At 39.2% G+C, this 20,495-nt stretch overlaps 1 protein-coding gene across 2 annotated transcripts in view; it reads left to right on the top strand.

Annotated features, from left to right (window-relative positions):
• The window catches only part of LOC122552867 (proteasome activator complex subunit 4-like), a 194,689-nt gene that overhangs the window by 29,828 nt on the left and 144,366 nt on the right, over window positions 1-20,495 (top strand). Inside the window, exons 3-6 of one of the 2 annotated variants that reach the window (XM_043695948.2) lie at window positions 1,247-1,363; window positions 5,396-5,455; window positions 6,436-6,480; window positions 18,488-18,637. In XM_043695948.2, coding sequence (XP_043551883.2) covers window positions 1,247-1,363; window positions 5,396-5,455; window positions 6,436-6,480; window positions 18,488-18,637 — 372 coding nt within the window. The remainder of the gene's footprint in view (window positions 1-1,246; window positions 1,364-5,395; window positions 5,456-6,435; window positions 6,481-18,487; window positions 18,638-20,495) is intronic. The other variant, XM_043695950.2, reaches the window with a different exon arrangement.

Genomic DNA, 20,495 nt, shown 5'->3' with positions numbered 1-20,495 from the left:
ATCCTGTTTGACCTCAGTTGCATCCCTGTGACTGTTACATTTAACTTGTTTATCACTTTCCTTCCATTTCTTTCTTTTTCTCCAAGTGACTTAATGATTTTTAATCAACTATTTCTTTGATACCACTTACACAGCTGCATTTTTAAACTGTGGACTGTATTCACAGATTGATCAGGGTAACACTTCTTCAACAATATTGTGTGTCCCACCTATAATTCAAATCGCTTCAGTCTTTCAGGATCATATTCAGGGCAAGAAAGACAACAAATATTTTTTAAAAATGTTGAACACTGCTTCTGAACCCAGCCTGCAAAAAACAAAGGCCGTCTCAGGCATTTCTCTGTAGATTTTTATCATGTAGTGTACGATATGTATTCTACAACAAAAACAGAAGTTGCTGGGAAAACTCAGGTTTGGAAGCATCTGTGGAGAGAAAGATAAAGACTGGAAAAGAAGGTAAAAGCTAGAAAAAGCAGAGCATGTCAAACAGCATCAGAGGAGGGGACTGATTAAAGGTTTCGACCTGAAATGTCAACTCCCCTCCTCCTCTGGCGCTGCTTGACCGACTGTGCTTTTTCCAGCTCCACTCTTTATCCATTCTGATCTCCAGCATCTGCAGTTCTCACTATCTTCAGGTCTGTGGAGAGAAAGAGAAAGCAGAGTTAATGTTTTGGGTTCATCTTCAGAATTGGGTCACTGAACCCGAAATGTAAACTTGACCTTTTCTCCTCAGATGCTGCCAGACCTCCCAAGTTTTCCCAGCAATTTCTGTTTTGTTTCTGGTCTCTAGGATCTGCACTACTTTTATATTTTCTTCAGTTGTTTTAGTCTTGTTTAAATTTACAATTGGCAACCCTGATTAAGGGCACCTTTTGTCATTATCCACATGATGCATATTTTGCATTTGTCAAAATAAGAGCAGATAAAATAGATAGCCGAAGGGGCTTGCGTGCAGTTGCTTAGAAGTGATATTCTGAAGGGAAATCTGATTTTGAAATCAGATCAACACGGGAGTGTAAAATAAGTGATATAGGCAGCAGTATGGAGAACAAAACAATTGTTGGAAAAGAATGGGTTGCCAAAACAGCAATAGGTAAGCTGAAGAGAAACGACAAACGTGGAAAGTGCAAAAACGTTTTTTAAAAAAAAGCAATATGAGCAAGGTTTAAAAATTATCTTTGCAATGTATTTGTTCACGTTCAGTTATGTGTTTGTAAATTATGTTTTTCCTGTCTATTTCACCTAGAAAAAAAGAGCTCTTATCAAGAGAAGACTTGCAGCTGCCATGGAGACCATTGTATGAAATGATGGAAAGAATTTTGTACTCAAAGACAGAACACCTTGGACTAAATTGGTTTCCAAAGTAAGCATATGTTTATGTATTGCTGCAGTATTACTGAATTAGAATTTGACTATTTATTTAAAAGGCATTTTATTTCTGCTATTTGGCTCCTGATTAATAAAGAGCATTTTTTGGGTAAGGGGAATGAGGTAAGTCAAGCTTGCTTCTGTTTTTATTCTGTAAGAGGTGTGGCAAAGTGAATCATTTGCAGTCATAATTGCACAATATTTTTTTCTATTTTCTAGTTGATGACATGCAGGCTACTTTGCAGTGACCAGCTAGTAAAGTGTATTTCCTTGAGTTGCGTGACTCTGATTTCACTCTTAAGCTTATACAATGCACTTCTCCTCTTCACAGAGGGCGCAACAACATGAGGATGAACAGGTTCCCTCTTGCATAACTGACAACATTGCTGCAGTTTAACAGATATGAGACAGATATCTGTAAGGCAGAAGTGGGGTCTCCAGCAGTTGTAGCAAGTATGTTACTGCAATTGGCTTGCAAAATAAATTGGATGTATTTTCTTAGAAGGAAAACTGTCATCCTCACTAATGGAAAACTGAGAGCAGACTCACTGAGAGAGCCTAGGTACTATTTAATACCTGTTTGGTTAAGTTTGTTCCCTTCAAAGAAAGTGAAATTCTCCCCAAAGTGAGCAGACACTACAGAGTTTTAGTATACCTGTGTAGAACTGACTACTCTGTTCATTTCAAATGCTTGGGGGAATGTTGGGAATACTATCTGTTACTTGTTCTATGTGCTATAACTATAAACTTAGAAAGCCACTAAATTAAAATTTTTAAATGCATCTTTGAAATCTCAAAACACTGCCCTGAAACCCAAAAGAAGATATATATTTGACTGCATGAAAATGATAAATAGTTGGTATCTTTTACTGAGTATAAATTGCTGACCATGATCAAAAAAGGTCCATAACAGGCACTGTGCACTTTAAAGAATCTATCTGCACAATCTATGAAATATGAAGCTAATATATTGAGGTAATCAGAACTGCATTGATTGAAGGATTATGGGAATGAGCAAGAAAATGACATTAAGGCCATGTTGAGATCATCTGTGATGTTATTTAATGACGAAGCAGGCTTGAGGAATAGTCTATTCCTGCTTCTAGTTCTTGTATTCTGAATGGAAATCCAAGGATATTGATAGTGGAAGATATAATGGTTGTGTCAATGAATGTCGAGGGGTTAGATTCTATCTAGGAGACTCTGGATTAGTGGTGCTGGAATAGTACCTGTTTTCCTGATGAAGGGCTTTTTCCTGAAATGTCGATTTTACTGCTCCTTGGATGCTTCCTCAACTCCTGTGCTTTTCCAGCACCGCTAATCCAGAATCTGGTTTCCAGCATTTGCAGTCATTGTTTTTACCTTCTATCTAGGAGACGGCCATTTCCTTGTACTTGTGTGCCGAATGTTACTTGCTATTTGTCAGTCAAAGCTTGAATACTATTCAGACATGGACTGCTTTGCTATCAGACGAGCTGCAAATGGTGCAGAAAATTTTGCAGTTGTCAGTGAACGTATCCACTTCTGCAAAGGGTAGTAAGTCATTGATAGAACAGATGATAATGGTTGGTTGGATTTGTGACACTACCAGAAGAACTCCAGATGGTAAACTTCAAACAACCACTGCTATCTTGCTTTTTTTTGGGTGTCTGATTGACTCTAGTTTTGCTTGGGCTCTTTGATGCCAAAAATCAGTCAAATGAGGCAATGACGTTAAGGTTAGCCGTTCTTGTCTTTTCTCCATATTTGAAGCAAAGCTATGTAGAATTTAGGAGCTAAGTAGCCTTGCCAGAACACAAAATGAGTATCAGTGAGCAGGGTATTGCTAAGCAGGTACTGCTTGATAGCACTGTTGATGTCTTTGAGGAGAAAGTGAGGACTGCAGATGCTGGAGATCAGAGCTGAAAATGTGTTGCTGGAAAAGCGCAGCAGGTCAGGCAGCATCCAGGGAACAGGAGAATCGACGTTTCGGGCATAAGCCCTTCTTCAGCACTGTGGATGACCCCTTCTGATGCTTTACTGATAACGAAAGTAGACTGTTGAATCAGTATTGTTAGAAATGCACGTAGTGCTGGAGAAATTGGCGGGTCTTGCAGCATCTGCAGTGTTTCTCCAGCACTTTGTTTTTCAGATCTGCAGTATCGCCAGTTCTTTGCTTTTGTCCTGTTTTTCGTGTATAGACATACCTGGTTAATTTATCACATTGTTGGGTAATGCCAGTGTTGTAATTGTACTACAACAGCTTGGCTCGGTACTTGGTAAGCTCTGGAGCTCAAGTCTTGAGTACTATCACTGGAATGTTGAGAGCTTGTAGCTTTTGTAGTACACAGTAGCTTCACCTGTTTCTTCATACCACACTGAGGGTAAATTGAATATTCTGTAAACTGCATGCTTGATGCTGGAGACCTATGGAGAAGGATGAGATGGATTGTTCACTCAGCAATTCAGGCTGCAGATTGTTGCAAATGCTTCAGTTTTGTCTTTTCACTGTGCTGGGCTCCTCACTCTTGGAGTACAGGGATGTGTGTGAATCCTTCTCCAGTGGCTTTTTTAATTGTTTACCATCATTCATGATTGGATCTGGCAAGATTGCAGTGCTTTGATCTGTTGATTGTGAAATCATTTAGTCTTGTCTATCACTTACTGCTTTTGCTATTTGGCACGCAAGTAGTCATCTGCAAAACCAAAGAAGAGTCATGGAACTCAATACATTAACTTTGTTTCTGTATACACAAATGCTGCCAGACCTCCTTTATTTCTTCAGCATTCTGCCTTTATTTCAAATTTCCAGCATCTGCAGGATATTATTTTTTCCAACTTTACCAGGTTGGCACCTTATTTTTAGGTGTGTTCGGTGCTGCTCCTTTCATGCCCTCTTGCAGTCTTGATTTAACTCATTCATTCTTTTAACTGCGTGTAAAATATAGGCCCCATCTAATTAATTCCACCAACACAATCCAGTTATTGCAGAAAACATGTCAAGAGAGCTTTCCTTATGCTCCCGATAGCGCAGTGTCCACCTTCAGATAAGCTGCATACTCTGCTCCATCTTTTGGCCTCACAAAATTTGACCATTCTATGGGCGCTCTCCATAAAGGCCCATGTATTATGAAATTATTTATCAACCTGTTCTCATTACCCAAGTCAGAAATCAAAATAACCTGTTCCCCAGTTGGTTCTTCAACATTCTAATTGGACACAATAAAACTATCATGAAGATATCCCTCCAGATTTGGATTCCCTGGGCTACATGAACATTAAAGCCCTCCATGATCACTACATTTCCCTTATTATGTGTGTTACTAATTTCCTGATTCATACTTTTTTTTCTGCACTTTGATTATTATTAAGGAATCAATAAATGGCTCACCTCAAAGATTTGTGTACTTGCTTCTTCTTGCCTTCACCTAAACTGATTCTCTTGTTTTTCGATACAAAGGTCTTTTCCTTTGTCTGTTATCCAATTGTTTATCATCAGGATTGCTCTTCCTCTCTTTATTTTTGCCCCTCGCTTATAAAAGTTAATTTTATCAGAATATTTATTTTCCAATCTTGGTCATTTTGCAACCCCATTTCCTTAATGTCTAAGAGATCAAATCTGTTCAAACTTTGCTGTCGAATGTTGTAATTGCATTTCTTATTTAATTGCAAGTGTGCTTAAGATTACTTTGAACTTGTTTACTTTCCATGATGAATTTCTTTGGTAACAATTTGATAACTGACATCAAATTCAATTAGCACAGTCTTTTGTGACAAATCTCCAGTTTTTTCCCCTTGATAGTTGCAAAATTGTTGTTACTTATGTGCAGTGCGATCTATTCTCAATGGTGCTGTTTAAACTGATTTTGCTTTACTATTCATCTCAAGTATACTTTTAAAAATACATAAGCTGAGGTGAGAAATGACTGTGTGAGCACCACTTAAATGTCAAAGGCTGTCATGTACTCATGTTGAGTGCTAATATGGCAGTGTTTCTAATCTATTGATTTTCTGTGCCCTTTCTGACCTATTTCTCTTTATTATTCAGTTCATTCCGACAAGGCTTCTCTTCCCCTAAATCGTGTGTGCTTAGTGTTTTGCATAGGTGGTAAGGAAGATATTTATATGTTTGCCCGATCAATAATGCATGTTTTTATAAATGTGGTGCTTATCACACAGATGTAACATTTTTACTAAAATGCATCTTTTTGTTGTGCATCATTTGTTTAAAAACAAAATGATAACATTACACCACTATTGAGAACATTGCACTGCATTTAAATTTCTGTTTGAGATGGTTTGGGGCTGCTATTTGCATAAATGCCATATATGCAATACTAATAGTGTAGTAGAGTACTGCTGTGAAGAACTGTTAAAAGCATCTTACATCGATTGAAATATTTGGTTAAATGTAACAGAAATAAAGTGCAAAATCATCTATTTGCGTATTTGCAGTCGTGATTTTTTTTTGTTCCTTTTGTCATATTCAAGGCCACCACCAGAAAATTGCATTTGTTTGTTATTTGAGTGATATTTCACAAGAAACTAGAGTGTGAATTAATATCCAATTATAGCTGCATTGTTCAAGATGTTTTGATGTGAAATTTTCGAGACATTTATTTGAACTTTCACCTTTTGTTTTCAGTTTTTTAACTTGTGAAGCAAATTCTCTTTTCATGCATTTAGAAAAGAAATTTGCTCCATACTTCGGCAGTTTTTTTTTGTCATTTATATTGACATTTGTAGTTCCTAACATCAGGAGAAGATAAAATGAAGTAGGGAATGACTTTTCAAACTAAACTATAAAGAAACACAAACGGAGTATATAAATTGGTATGAATGTATAATCCTGTTGGTTTGTGTTAGAGCGTCCTTTGCATTCTAAGTAGAGTTGTATCTTAAGTTGAATGCTTAAAAATGTCTGCTATGTTAATTTATGTGCAAGTAGTAGCTGTAGTTATAAAGAGGTAGCTGGGAAGTAGTAACTGATTTCTAATTGTTTTCAGATTTCATATGCAACATAAGCTACTGATGAACTGTTTTGAATATTGCAGAGGCTTGAAATATTAATTGTGTTTCTCTCTCAAGCTCCGTAGAAAATGTATTGAAGACACTGGTGAAGTGCTGTCGACCGTAAGTGCAGAGTTTCTTACAATATTGTCAAGTTTTTTTAAAATGTCTTTGTTTTAATTTCCTCCTTTTGCCGTTTGAGTTACGACAGCTCTGTTTATTTCTCTCCATATCAGTAGTTAAAGAATGTTTACAATTCAATACTTAAGACTTTTTGATTTTCATGAGCTGAGCACATAGATGGATTCAGGCTGTTTTTGTAAGAATGTTTAGCTAAACAGGACTTAAGGAAGAGTTTCAGTAAACGTCGTTGGAGCTTGGAGAGTGCAGTTAATAAAAAGGGCAACCGGGTTAAAGAGAAATCATACTTAAATCTTGAATTGCTAATATGCAGAGGTTTAATACTTCAATACCTGTTAGACTGCCACATTTCAATCCATATCACAAAAAATTTTGAATGGAAAGTACATTCAAAGTAAATCCTAGTTTTGAGGGTAGGCTAGGATCTATTCCAGTCAATCGGATTGGGATGCGAGACTTGCCTCTTCGCTTTCATTTTAAGTATCCTTTTTCTTGGTTCTACCATTATCCAATTATAACCAGTATTTCATTTGTAGCTGCTTCTCTTCCTGCTCTCACTATTGCTTATATTTTCCACAGCAGAATTTATCCTTGGTAATGTCACCACCACCAACCCTCATCCCCATCATTTCTCTTCCAGATATGGCCCAGATATTTTGATGGACAGATAATTGTTTCTGAAGCAAAGATTGGAGGTGTGAGTAGGAACCCTGTGGAATCCTCATTGTAGTAGACTCTGAAGGATGTGCCTGTGAAATAGAAATTTTGCTGGGCAATTTCCCTCTGCCTGAAACCCTGCAAAAGTATATATTTAAGAAATTGAAGAATCCTGCTGCACTTCAGAAAATACTTAACGAATTGCACCTCCTTCAGATGCCTTACATGCCCAGACCCTGACTTAGTGCAGACCTACTTACCGCATTTTGCACAGTTGCTAATGCCACCTATTTCACCTCTAACATCAGAACCCTTGTTTGCTTCAACTCATTGACTGCTGAAACCCATCCATGCCTTTATAAAACCAGAGTCATAGAGCCTGGAAATAGTCCCTTCAGTCCAACCAATCCATGCCAAACATGCTTCCAAACTAAACAAGTCCCACTTGTCTGCATTTGGTCCCTATCCCTCCAAACCTTTCCTGTTCATGAACTTATCTAAATATCTTGAAAAATTTGTTACTGAACCAACATCCTAATAACTCTTTTCTGAACCGTCTCAAGTTTAATAATACACTTCCTATAGCATGGTTACCAGAACTGCGCACACTACTTCAGAGGCCTCACCAAATCCTGTACAACCTCAACATGGTATACCAACTCTCTTGACTCAGAGGTCTGAGTAATGAAGATGTGTGTTTAAGGGCTTGATAAAGGGTTTATGCTCCTGCTCCTCGGATGTTGTCTGACCTGCTGTGCTTTTCCAGCACCACACTCTCGACTCTAATCTCTGAATCCAAGGTGGAGGACTGGAAAAATGTCTGGCTGTAACAGCTGCTCCTTTTTTAAGGTATTTTAGGTGTTGGAGGTGATTTCCTCAAATTCCAGGAGCAGCAATTACTGACTTATATGCTGTTGCATTGTTTTGGAGATTTGGAGGAGAAAAAGTCAAAACAACAGCACTTTTGAAAGGGAGAGGAATAGACAAAGGAAGCACATGACATCAGTGCAGAAGACAGAGAGAAAGAAACCCACATTGCTAACTGACAGAGCAGTCAAACTGCACAGTTACTGCCTTTGCTGTTTGAATTCATGTATTGCTGGACATAGAAGTGCGTCTGGGAAAATGAGCAAACAGTGAAATTCACAACTAATTTTGGAGGAACCTGTTTGGGAGAGGTCACAGCACAGAAACACATAAGTGGATATTTTAAGTGTGGCCTTACAGTAAGTCTGCAGTAGTGGGTTCTTTGTTGATTGTTTAATTGAGATATGTATCTTGATTAAACTTGATATAAGCCATAGCTATTAATTTAACCTGGAGCAATGTTTTGTAGAGGAACAAGACAGTGGTATTTTCTGGGTCTGTGGATTAAAAGAAGTAAAAATGGCCTTCAGTAGAGTGATATGCTCTTCCTATCGGATGTGGGAGTTTAGGGAGAGTTTACGGGTTACAGAGGATTATATCTGCAATAAATGCCGTTGGTTGCAAATCCATCTATCAGGTCGAATGGATCAGTTGGAGAGGTAGTTAGAGGCAATGAGGAATGTACAAGAGCAAGGGGATGTGATGGATGGCAGTTATAGGAAGGAGGGAAGGTCGCAAATACAGTCATGTAGATGGGTAAACTCCAGGAAGGGTAAGAGAGGCAGGCAGTTAGTGCAGGAGTCTTGTATGGCTATCCCCATTTCAAACGCGTATAGTGTTTTGGAAAATGTAGAAGGTGATGGATTCTCAGGGGAACGTAGCATGAACAGCCTAGTTTCTGGTATCGAGACTGGCTCTAATGCAATGAAGGGTACATCGGGTTCCAAGAGATCAAATTGTGTTAAGGGACTGTCTGATCCGAGGTGCAGACAGATGTTTCTGTGGCCAGCAGCGAAAAATCGGAATGGTGTGTTGCTTCCCTGTTGCCAGGATCAAGGATGTCTGAGGATGCAGAATGTTGTCAAGGGGGAGAGGGGCCAGCAGGAGGTCATTGTACACATTGGAACCAATGACATAGGAAGGAAAAAGGTTGAGATTCTGAGGGGAGATTACAGAGAGTTAGGTAAGAATTCAAAAAGGAGGCCCTCAAGGATAGTAATATCTGGATTACTCCTGGTGCTACGAGCTAGTGAGGGCAAGAATAGGAAGATAGAGCAGATGAACGCATGGCGAAGGAGCTGGTGTATGGAAGAAGGATGCACATTTTTGGATCATTGCAAGTTGTTTTGGGGTAGAAGTGACTTGTACAAGAAGGACAGATTGCACCTAAATTGGAAGGGGACTAATATACTGGCAGGGATATTTGCTAGAGTTGCTTGGGAGGATTTAAATTAGTGTGGAGGTGGTGGTGGGGGGGGAGGGACGGTGGACTGTGGACTCCAGGGAAATGGTAAGGAAAGAGATCAATCTGAGACTGGCACAGTTGAGAACAAAGGCAGGCAGGGGCAATGCAGAGAACAAGGTAGGCCTGATAAAATAAACTGCACTTATTTCAGTGCTAGAGGTCTAACAGGGAAGGCAGATGAACTCAGGACATGGTTAGGGACATGGGACTGGGATACCATAGCAATTACAGAAATGTGGCTCAGGGATAGACAGAACTGGCAGCTTAATGTTCCAGGATACAAATGCTACAGGAAGGATAGAAAGGAAGGCAAGAGAGGAGGGGGAGTGATGTTTTGACAAGGGTTAGCATTACAGCGGTATTAGGTGAGGATATTCCCAGAAATATATCCAGGGAAGTTATTTGGGTGGAACTGAGAAATACGAAAGGGATAATCACCTTATTGGGATTGTATTATAGACCCCCTAATAGTCAGTGGGAAATTGAGAAACAAATTTGTAAGGAGATCTCAGTTATCTGTAAGAATAATAGGGTGGTTATGGTAGGAGATTTTAACTGGGACTGCCATAGTGTTAAGGGTTTAGATGGAGAGGAATTTGTTAAGTGTACAAGTCACTTTTCTGATTCAGTATGTGGATGTACCTACGAGAAGGTGTAAAACTTGACCTACTCTTGGGAAATAAGGCAGGGCAGGTGACGGAGTTGTCAATGGGGGAGTACTTTGGGGCCAGTGACCATAATTCTTTTAGTTTTAAAATAGTGATGGAACAGGATAGACCAGATCTAAAAGTTGAAGGTCTAAATTGGAGAAAGGCCAATTTTGACAGTATTAGGCAAGAACTTTGAAAAGCTAGTTGAGCGCAGATGTTCGCAGGTAAAAGGACGACTGGAATATGGGAAACCTTCAGAAATGAGATAACGAGAATCCAGAGAAAGTATATTCCTGTTAAGGTAAAAGGAAAGGCTGGTAAGTGCAGGGAACGTTGGATGATGAAAGAAATTGAGGGTTTGGTTAAGAAAAAGAAGGAAGCAAATGTCAGGTACAGACAGGATAGATCGAGTGAATCCTTAGACTATAAATGCAGTAGGAGTATAGTTAAGAGAGAAATCAGGAGGGCAAAAAGAAGACATGAGATAGCATTGACAAGTAAAGTTAAGGAGAATCCAAAGGATGTGTACACATAGATTAAGGACAAAAGGGTAACTAGGGAGAGAATAGGGCCCTTCAAAGATCAGCAAGGCGGCCTTTGTATGGAGCCGCAGAAAATGGGGGAGATACTAAACGAGTATTTTGCATCAGTATTTATGGTGGAACAGGGCATGGAAAATATAGAATGTAGGGAAATAGTGACATTTTGAAAAATGTCCATATTAGAGGAGGAAGTGCTGGATGTCTTGAAATGCACAGAAGTGGATAAATCCCCAGGATCTGATCACGTGTACCGTAGGAAGCGAGGGAAGTGATGGCTGGGCCTCTTACTGAGATATTTGTGTTATTGATAGTCACGGGTGAGGTGTCGGAAGACTGGAGATTGGCTAACGTGGTTCCACTGTTTAAGAAAGGTGGTAAGACAAGCCATGGGATTATAGACAAGTGAGTCTGACATCAGTGGTGGGCAAGTTGTTGGAGGGAATCCTGAGAGACAGGATGTAGATGTATTTGGAAAGCTTAGTCAACATGGCTTTGTGTGTGGGAAATAGTGTCTTACCAACTTGATTGAGCTTTTTTTAAGAAGTAACAAAGAGGATTGAGGGCAGAGCGGTAGATGTGATCTATATGGAATTCAGTAAGGCTTTCAACAAGGTTCCCCATGGGAAACTGGTTAGCAAGGTTAGATCTCATGGAATACAGGGAGAACTAGCCATGTGGAAACAGAACTGGCTCAAAGGTAGAAGATAGAAGGTGGTGGTAGAGGGTTGTTTTTCAGACTGGAGGCCTGTGACCAGTGGAGTGCCACAAGGATTGGTGCTGGGTCCTCTACTTTTTATCATTTATATAAATGATTTGGATGTGAGCATAAGAGGTATGGTTAGTACGTTTGCAGATGACACCAGCATTGGAGGTGTAGTTGACAGCGAAGAAGGTTACCTCAGATTACAACAGGATCTGGACCAGATGGGCCAATGAGCTGAGATGTGGCAGATGGAATTTAATTTAGATAAATGCGAGGTGCTGCATTTTGGGAAAGCAAATCTTAGCAGGACTTAATGATAAGGTCGTAGGGAGTGTTGCTGAACAAAGAGATCTTGGAGTGCAGGTTCATAGCTCCTTGAAAGTGGAGTCGCAGGTCGATAGGATAATGAAGGCGGCGTTTGGTATGCTTTCCTTTATTGGTCAGTGTATTGAGTACAGGAGTTGGGAGGTCATGTTGTGGCTCTACAGAACATTGGTTAGGCCAGTGTTGGAATATTGCATGCAGTTCTGGTCTCCTTCCTATTGGAAAGATGTTGTGAAACTTGAAAGGCTTCAACAAAGATTTACAAGGATGTCGCCAGGGTTGGAGGATTTGAGCTATAGGGAGAGGTTGAATAGGGTAGGGCTGTTTTCCCTGGAGCGTTGGAGGCTGAGGGGTGACTTTGAAAGAGGTTTATAAAATCATGAGGGGCATGGATAGGATAAATAGGCAAAATCTTTTCCCTGGGTTGAGGGAGTCCAGACTAGAGGGCATAGGCTTAGGGTGAGTGGGGAAAGATATAAAAGAGACCTACGGGGCAACTTTTTCACGCAGAGGGTGGTACATGTGTGGAATGAGCTGCCAGAGGAAGTAGTGGAGGCTAGTACAATTGCAACATTTAAAAGGCATCTGGATGGGTTACTGAATAGGAAGGGTTTGAAGGGATATGGGCTGAGTGCTGGCAGGTGAGACTAGATTGGTTTGGGATATCTGGTCGTCATGGACGAGTTGGACTGAAGGGTCTGTTCACTTTCTCCCATAAGTGTGTTTAAGGCCTCCTTAACCACCCTGTCTACCCATGAGGCAAATTTCAAACAATAATGTTCCTGAACCTGTAGATCTTTCCATTCTACAAAACTACTCAGCCCTGCCATGAATTGGACACGTCCTGCCCTTGTTTTATCAATACCTTGTATTACTAAAATACAATATCTCTCATTTATCCAAATTAAGCTCCCCTTGAGCAATTGAGCAATATCTCTGTAATCTTAGATAACCTTCTTCAATTTCCACTATGCCACTGTACTTGTTGCTTCAACAGAAATTTCAGTCATGCTCATTCAGAGAGCTAGTCAGTGCAGACACAGTCGGCTAAGTAGTCTCCTGCATTGTGAAATTCGGTGATTCTGCAAAGGAATCACGAGATGCAATACTAATGCTTGAATATGGAGCTGAGATCGAAGATCGTGCTGCAGTCGTCTTGAAGGGGCAAATGACCTACTATTATTTCTCATAATTTGTGGTCATTTTCTGCAGCTGGCTTAAGAGTTACCTTCCATATACTGTTTTGAAGTAAAATTGCATACTGAATATGCGTTCTTGACACAGCTTTTATCCCCCTTACTCTAGGCAGCATCTCAATCAAGTGGATAAGAGAGATTCCAATGCAATGGAAAATGTATCCAATGCGAGCTATTGGGTTCTCTGTGAATGTTCATGTTCAAACATTTACAGTCCTGTTAGTTTATGAAGTATCAAATTTCAGCAGTTTGGTTTGTGAAATAGCACAAATATTTCCTGACTTCAGGCTGTTTATCCCTTCCTGAATTCTCTATGATCCTTCACTGCCTTAATGCATTCATTGTTTCCCATTCGTGACTTAATTCAGCTGTTTCCCCTTCACCCCTGTTCTGCTTCAGACCACTTTTTTCATTGATCAGAATATCTACTGAATTGATTGTTTTGTGTTGAACGTAATGATTCATTATAGATATTAACTTTGCTGGAAAATGCAGGCTGACTGTGTAAAAGGTCAGTTGTTTCCTTCTTGGGATGTGAAAATTTGCCAGCATAGAGTCATATAGAGATGTGCGGCACGGAAACAGACCCTTCAGTCCAACCCATCCATGCCAACCAGATTTCCTAACCTAATCTAGTCCCATTTACCCTCTATGCCCTCTAGTTCTGGACTCTTGTCTATTTATCCTATCCAAGCCCTTCATGATTTTATTAACCTCCAAAAGGTCACCCCTCAGCCTCCAATGCTCCAGGAAAAATAGTCTCATTCTATTCAGCCTCTTCCTATAGCTCAAATCTTCCAACCATGGCAACATCCTTTTAAATATTTTCTGAACCCTTTAAAGTTTCGTAGCATCTCTTTGATAGAAGGGAGACCAGAATTGCGCGCAATATTCCAAAAGAGGCAAAATGACCTCCCAACTCCTGTACTCATTAGTCTGACCAATAAAGGAAGACATACTAAACGTCGCCTCCACTATCCTATCTACCTGTGACTCCACTTTCAAGGGACTGTAAACCTGTATCGCAAGGTCTCTTTGTTAAGCAACGTTTCCCAGGGCCTAACCATTAAGTGTATTTTACTTACAATCTTTCTTAAATAGTAGCATCACATTAGCCAACTTCCAGTCTTCCTGCACCTCACCTGTGACTATTGATGTTACAAATATCTCAGCAGGGAGCCCAGCAATCACTTCCATTGCTTCCCACAGAATTCTTGGATGCACCCGATTAGATCCTGGCCAGCACCACCACCTCTAAAGTATGGACATTTTTCAGGATGTCACCATCTATTTCCCCACATTCTATATCTTCCATGTCCTTCTCCACAGTAAATACTGATGCAAAATACTCGTTTGGTATTTCCCCATAGGCTAGGACAATATTTGCTGCGCATCGTAATTGCCTTTCAGCTCTTTTAGTTTGCATTTAGTTTTAATCGAGCTGTTTGGGGAGACACTCTGGGGGCAGGTGTAACTTAAAACTAGGTCTTGTGAACTAGAGGCAGGGGCACGACGACTGCACCACAGGAGTCCATCTGTTTTGGTCTTTAAACTGAGTAATTAAGTATCCTTTACTTTGTACCGTCTTTCCATATTCTTTTTACCAAATAATTTTCCACTTGAATTAGGCATACTAACTTGTTTGGCAATAGTATACCTCAGTATGGCAAAGTTACTCTAATCTGTCTTCACATTAAAGAGATTGAGCACTTAATCAGGCTTTACTTGGAATGAAATGAATTAATCTGACGAGTGACTAATGTAGCTGGACTATTTAAGAAGGTCACTGGTATATTGAATAGGGGATATTCATGAATAGTATTCATTTGGAGTTTCAGAAAGCATTTGCTAAGTTCATGAAAGAGACTAGCAAAATAAGAGTGCACTAAGATGGAGGGAACTTTCTCACTGGCTAGAAATTTCCCAAGGGATAGAAAGCAGACAGTAAAGAGTTTAGTTTCTAATTTGAGGGCTAAAAGTATATGTTCCTATACTCCATAAAACGTGAATTGTACATGCATGTTTGCAAATGTTACTAAGTTAGGAATCTCAATTTGTATAGATGTAGCAGAAAAAGTCAAAACTATAAAGATAAATCGTGGGATAAGTATGGCAGCTGAAGTTTGTCATTAAGTTAGCCAATTCGATCAAGTAAGGATAAATGGAAGTTTTTTTAAACTGAGAGATAGTAAAGATAGTAAAGAACAAAGTAATTTAGATATGCTTGTACACAACAATAAGAGTTATTGTGCAGGTCAAAAAGTTATCAAAAATACAAAGGCATTGTTGGCCTTTATCTCAAATAGATAAAGTGTAGACCTGATGTTTCTATAGAGCATTGACCATTAATCACCTGGAGAACTGCAATTAGTATTAACCATGATTCCTTAGTATACAGGTTGTACCTTTTAATCTGGCAGCCTCTAACAGGCCTTTGCCAGACCATAGGAGGTCATCAGTCAGGGTCAGCACAGGAGTTTTTAAAAGTACGGTGTAACATAAAATGAGACAAAAAGCCAGTTATTTTAGGAAATATAGACGTTCTATTTACCTTGTCATTAAAATTCCAAAAAAACTGAAATTGCTGCGAGTTCTTCAGAAAACTGAAAGTACTGGTGGGTTTGCAATTGCAGAATATGCCAGACTAATTTGGGTGCTGGAACAAGATGTGCTAGGTTAATTTTTGTCTGTATATTTTCCTTATGTGATATGAGCGCAAATGCAGTAGAAAATATCATGGCTTGAATGCATAAATTATGAGGACATTATGTATAAATGTGTCTTACATTTCTTTGATTATTAGTGGTGATCAAATTGAGGTATTTACAGTTAATAAATTTTTTGACAGGGTAGAATACAGAACATTTCAGGTGCAGAGAAACCAAAGTGAGGAACTGTGATCTTAATGGTACAGCCATGCACACTTGTTACACAATAGAATGACCTGAGCTGGGATTCTCTGCTGAGGCATAATACCTTGCTCAGTGCACTTTGGTAGAGTTGGTACGATTATTCCACCAATCATTGATATGAGTGAATGTTTGACTATCTGTCTGTTTTCTGGAGAGGTAAAGCTGAGGCATTCGGTTGGTTCTGATATAATGCGATAGTTCCGTTCTTGCGCAATAAGAAAATCGTGCACTAGCTGTGCCATTTAAACTAATGGGGTTGGAATCGCATTATAGCCAATACATGTAAGTAACGTTTGCATTCAACAAATAAGTCTAAATTCTTCAAACATGTTAAAGCCAATTCATGTTGAAGAAGCACACATTAAAGCAGAACCGACTGTACTCCAAACAGCTTATGTCTATGGTTGGACTTCTATTTGGTTATCACTAATAGTGCCAGTTCCATTTCACCATTTCTTTTGACAATATCCCAATATTGATGCATCTGAGCTTACACCTTTAGATATTGATATTAGTAATGTTTGAAGTAATAGTTGTTTATATTACCATCCTATCATCTTATTCTTACCACACTACAAGAGCAAACGATAGAGCAGGAGTAGCCTGTACAGCACCTAAAGACTGTTCTGCTATTCAGTACGATTATAGCAGGTCTTGGACTTCAGCTTCACTTTCCTGCCGACACCCTGTATCCCTTGATTCCCTGAGAGACCAAATACCTGTGTCTCAGCCTGGAATTTCATCAATGATGGAACCCCCACAACTTTATGCGGTTGAGTATGCCAAAGAATAGCAAAGTGAGTGGAGGGCTGACAGTGCTATCAATAGGCAATTGCTTAGCATTAACTTGTTTGCTCGATTTTGGATTCTGGGAGGGCCACCTGACCCCTCTCAACAGTCTTGATCCAAACATGGACCATAGAATGGAACTCCAAAGGTGAAGTGTGTGTCGCAGCAGTTAATCCAATATAATATTCAGAAGCTCTAATAAAGCTGAGATCAATGCGAATTGAAGGAGAAGGGTGGGTTAATCTATCTGCAGGTTAGTTATATCTAACATGTAGGAAGATCATTTAGTTATTGTTGGTCAGTCACTCAATCCTAGTATATTACTGTTTCTCAGGAGAGTGCCTAAGGCTCAACCACTTTCTGTTGAGAAGGGGTGGGCGTTATTTGCTGCTGATTGTGCAGTTCACAACTGCTGAGATGCACAATAGTCCGTGTCTATGTATGACAAGACAAGGGCAACATACAGGCTTGTGTTGATAAGTGGCAATTACCATTTGCATCAGAAATGCTAGACAATGACTGTCTTAGAAAAGAGAGGATTTAACCATGTCCCTTTTACATTCAATAGCTTTACCATCACCGAATCCTCCGCAATAGACTTTTTAAAGGTTCAGCAGAAGCTGAACTGGACCGAGCTACACAACTTCCTGCTGTAACTCAGTTAAGCTCCTTCAATAATACATTCCAACATATTTTGCAACCTAGAAGGACAAGGAGAGCAGTTGCACAGAAACACCATCACTTGCAAGTTTCCCACCAAGACACACACTATTCTAACTTTGAACTATGTCACTGCTTTTTGCTATCGTAAGGCTAAAATCCTGTGCTTCAATTTGAACAGCACTTTGAGAATATCTATACATCAAGGTCAGTACTGGTTAGAGAGGGTGTTTCACCTTCTCAAGGGCAATTACACACGGGCAATTGATGCTGACCTGCTAAGAAAAGATTTTTAAAAATCATAATCATCAAGTGAAGTAATTTCTCCTGATCTCAAACTTATCAGCCCTTGTTGGGCGACTCTGCCTATGTGTTTTAAATTTCTTGACGAGTGGAAACAATCTCTCAGCCTCTACCATATCAAGCTCCTTCAGAATCTTGTGTTTCAATGATATCAATTCTTGATCCTCAAGTCCAGAGAACACAGGCATGTTTACACAGCCTCTCACTTAGGACAATCCTCTCAGTTCTAGGACCAACCTAGTGAACCTTCTTTGCACTGTTTCCAATGTGAATCTACCACTCAAATATGGAGACTAAAGTTGCACACTATATTTCCAATGTGATCTCACCAAAGTCTCATGGTATGACATCTTTACTCCTGTACTCACACCTACTGCAATGAAAATCAACATAACATTTGCTTTTTATGTTTTTTGCATGAGTACAATAAAGTTCTTGTTTGAATTTACTGGATGTGAAATGTTGGGTAGTGTAGAAAGCTGTGATACTAGACAAATGCTACTAGAGGCAAGAAGTTGATTGTGTAAGCGAGATTATCCTAGTTCCAAATGTACAAAAACAAACATTTGGTAAAGATTGTTCTGAAGAAATTGATGACTTATTTAGGCAAAGTAAATATTCATGAATTATTAACTCCCAGATGAGTATATATGTATTTATTTTCCAACTAATTGATTTCAACTATTCATATTCTTTCTGTCAAATGGACAGTGGATTTTTTTAAAAAAGCATTCTTTTGTTTATCTGAATTCTGCAGCTTTTTGAAGCTGCTATGAACAATTATTAAGGGACAGATTAAGCTCTATTGCGAAGTAGCGTCTGGCTTTGAACATTATAAAATATTTTAAATTGTGTGAGGAGTACTGTTCATGATATTGTGTTAGGAATGGATTTTTGTAACTAAACTTCTTGTTTATTCAGGTATTTTCCAGATGAAGCTACAGCAGAGATGTTAGATGAATGGAAGCCATTGATGTGTCCTTTTGATGTTACTATGCAGAAAGCAGTCAGCTATTTTGAAATGTTTCTTCCTACCACACTCCCTCCTCATCTGCATCATAAAGGATTCAGGTGAGTATGCAGATCTTTTAGTATACTGCTTTTAGGTTTTATTTTTCCTTCCCTGGTTTCTCTCCCTCTTTTGTACAGCATTCTCAAGCTCTAAAAGATTAATTTCTTGGACCTCTGTATTCAGACTCTCTTTTAAAGTGACTGGAGGTGCACAGGCAATTGTAATTCAATCCAAATTCGTTCATTTTTGTTCGATAAGTACAGATATTTTTGTCTATCACTTTCCAATGATGGACTAACCAACATTGATAACCTTTGTTTAAAAATTGTATTGAAGCAGCAGATATAAATTTCAGAAAAGATGATTGCAGATGATAAGTTTAATAGAATTCTTGATGATATTGTGGATGTGGGAAATGTAGCCATGAATCTTTGGAAAGCCTTTGATAAGGTTTCTCACGATAAAAACAATTGGAGCCACTGATGGGATATAGAATTGAAGGAAGAAAATAAATTTTCTTTAATAATAGAAGTGAGGAAGGGTGAGAAGTTAAGCTTATTTTCTCAAAGTTGGAAGTATTTTTTTTTGCAGAAAGCAACAGCATGTCCACATGTTTTGGATGTGAATGAAGGAAGCATGTTAGTAAATTTGCAGATGACACCAAATTAGATTGGAAAGTGTAATGGTCAGTGAAGAAGATTTTCTCCAAGTACAACAGGACCTTAATCAGATGGGCTGAGGAGTGGCAGGTGGAGTTTAATTTAGATAAAAATGAGGTGTTGGATTTTGATAAGGCAAACCAGGGCAAGACTGACACACTTAAGGGTAGGGTCCTAGGCAGTGTTGCAAAACAGACCTGGGGTGCAGCTGCATAATTCCTTGAAAGTGGAATCGCAAGGAGATAGGGTGCTGAAGAAGACATTTGACACGCTTGCTTTCATTGTTCAATACATTGAGCAAAGGAGTTGGGATGTCATGCTGCCACTTTTAGAATATTGCTTACAATTCTGATTGTTCTTCTTATAGGAAGGATGTTGTGAAACTTGCACATCTTTTCTGAATCTTTTCAAGAATGTTGCCAGGATTGGAGGGTTTGAGCTACAGGGAGAGGCTGAATAGGCTGGGGCTTTTTTCCCTGGTGCGTTGGAGGCTGAGGAGTGACCTTGTAGAGGTTTATAAAATCATGAACGGCATGAATAGGGTGAATAGCAAAGATCTTTTCCCTAGGGTGGGGGCATCCAAAATTACAGGCCTAGGTTTAAGTTGGCGGAAAGGTTTAAATGAGATCTAAGGGGCAATTTTTTCATGCAGAGAATGGTGCATGTATGGAATGAACTGCCAGAGGCTGGTACAATTACAAAATTTAAAAGGCATCTGGACAGGTAAGTGAATACAAAGGATTTAGAGGGATATGGACCAAATGCTGGCAAATAGGACTAGATCAGTTTGGGAAGTCTGGTTAGTGTGAATGAGTTGGACCAAAGAGCTTGTTTCCATGCTGTTTGACTCTATGATCAATAATATCCAACAAGGTTCTCTTCTGGAATCTCAGGTTCACTTTATGATAAGTTTGATGTCTGGCTAAATGGGCTAAGTTTACAGATCATGCAATAATAGTCACTAAATAACTCAAGGTTACAGATGTTGTGCCTACCACACAGTGTGTTTAACTCTTATATCTAGTAAAGGAATAATAATAAACAATAATGTTTATTAACCGCAATTAATACTATTCCAACAAAATACACTACAAACTGACAATTTACACTATAAATCTAATCAACTATCTTGTGCTTTAACTTTGGATGATCGTGTACCACCACACTCAATCTTGGCTTTGATCCATGTGGTGATGATTGTCTGGTTGTCTTCTCCTGGTGGTCTCAGGGGTGTCTTCAGTGATTGGTCTTGAATTAC

Source organism: Chiloscyllium plagiosum, unplaced genomic scaffold (assembly GCF_037043375.1).
Source record: "Chiloscyllium plagiosum isolate Xiang-an unplaced genomic scaffold, Cpla_swu_hap1 HiC_scaffold_10, whole genome shotgun sequence".
Taxonomy (NCBI): Eukaryota; Metazoa; Chordata; class Chondrichthyes; order Orectolobiformes; family Hemiscylliidae; genus Chiloscyllium; species Chiloscyllium plagiosum.
The sequence above is the reverse complement of the archived record's forward strand: the minus strand, read 5'-3'. Positions and strand labels throughout refer to the sequence as shown.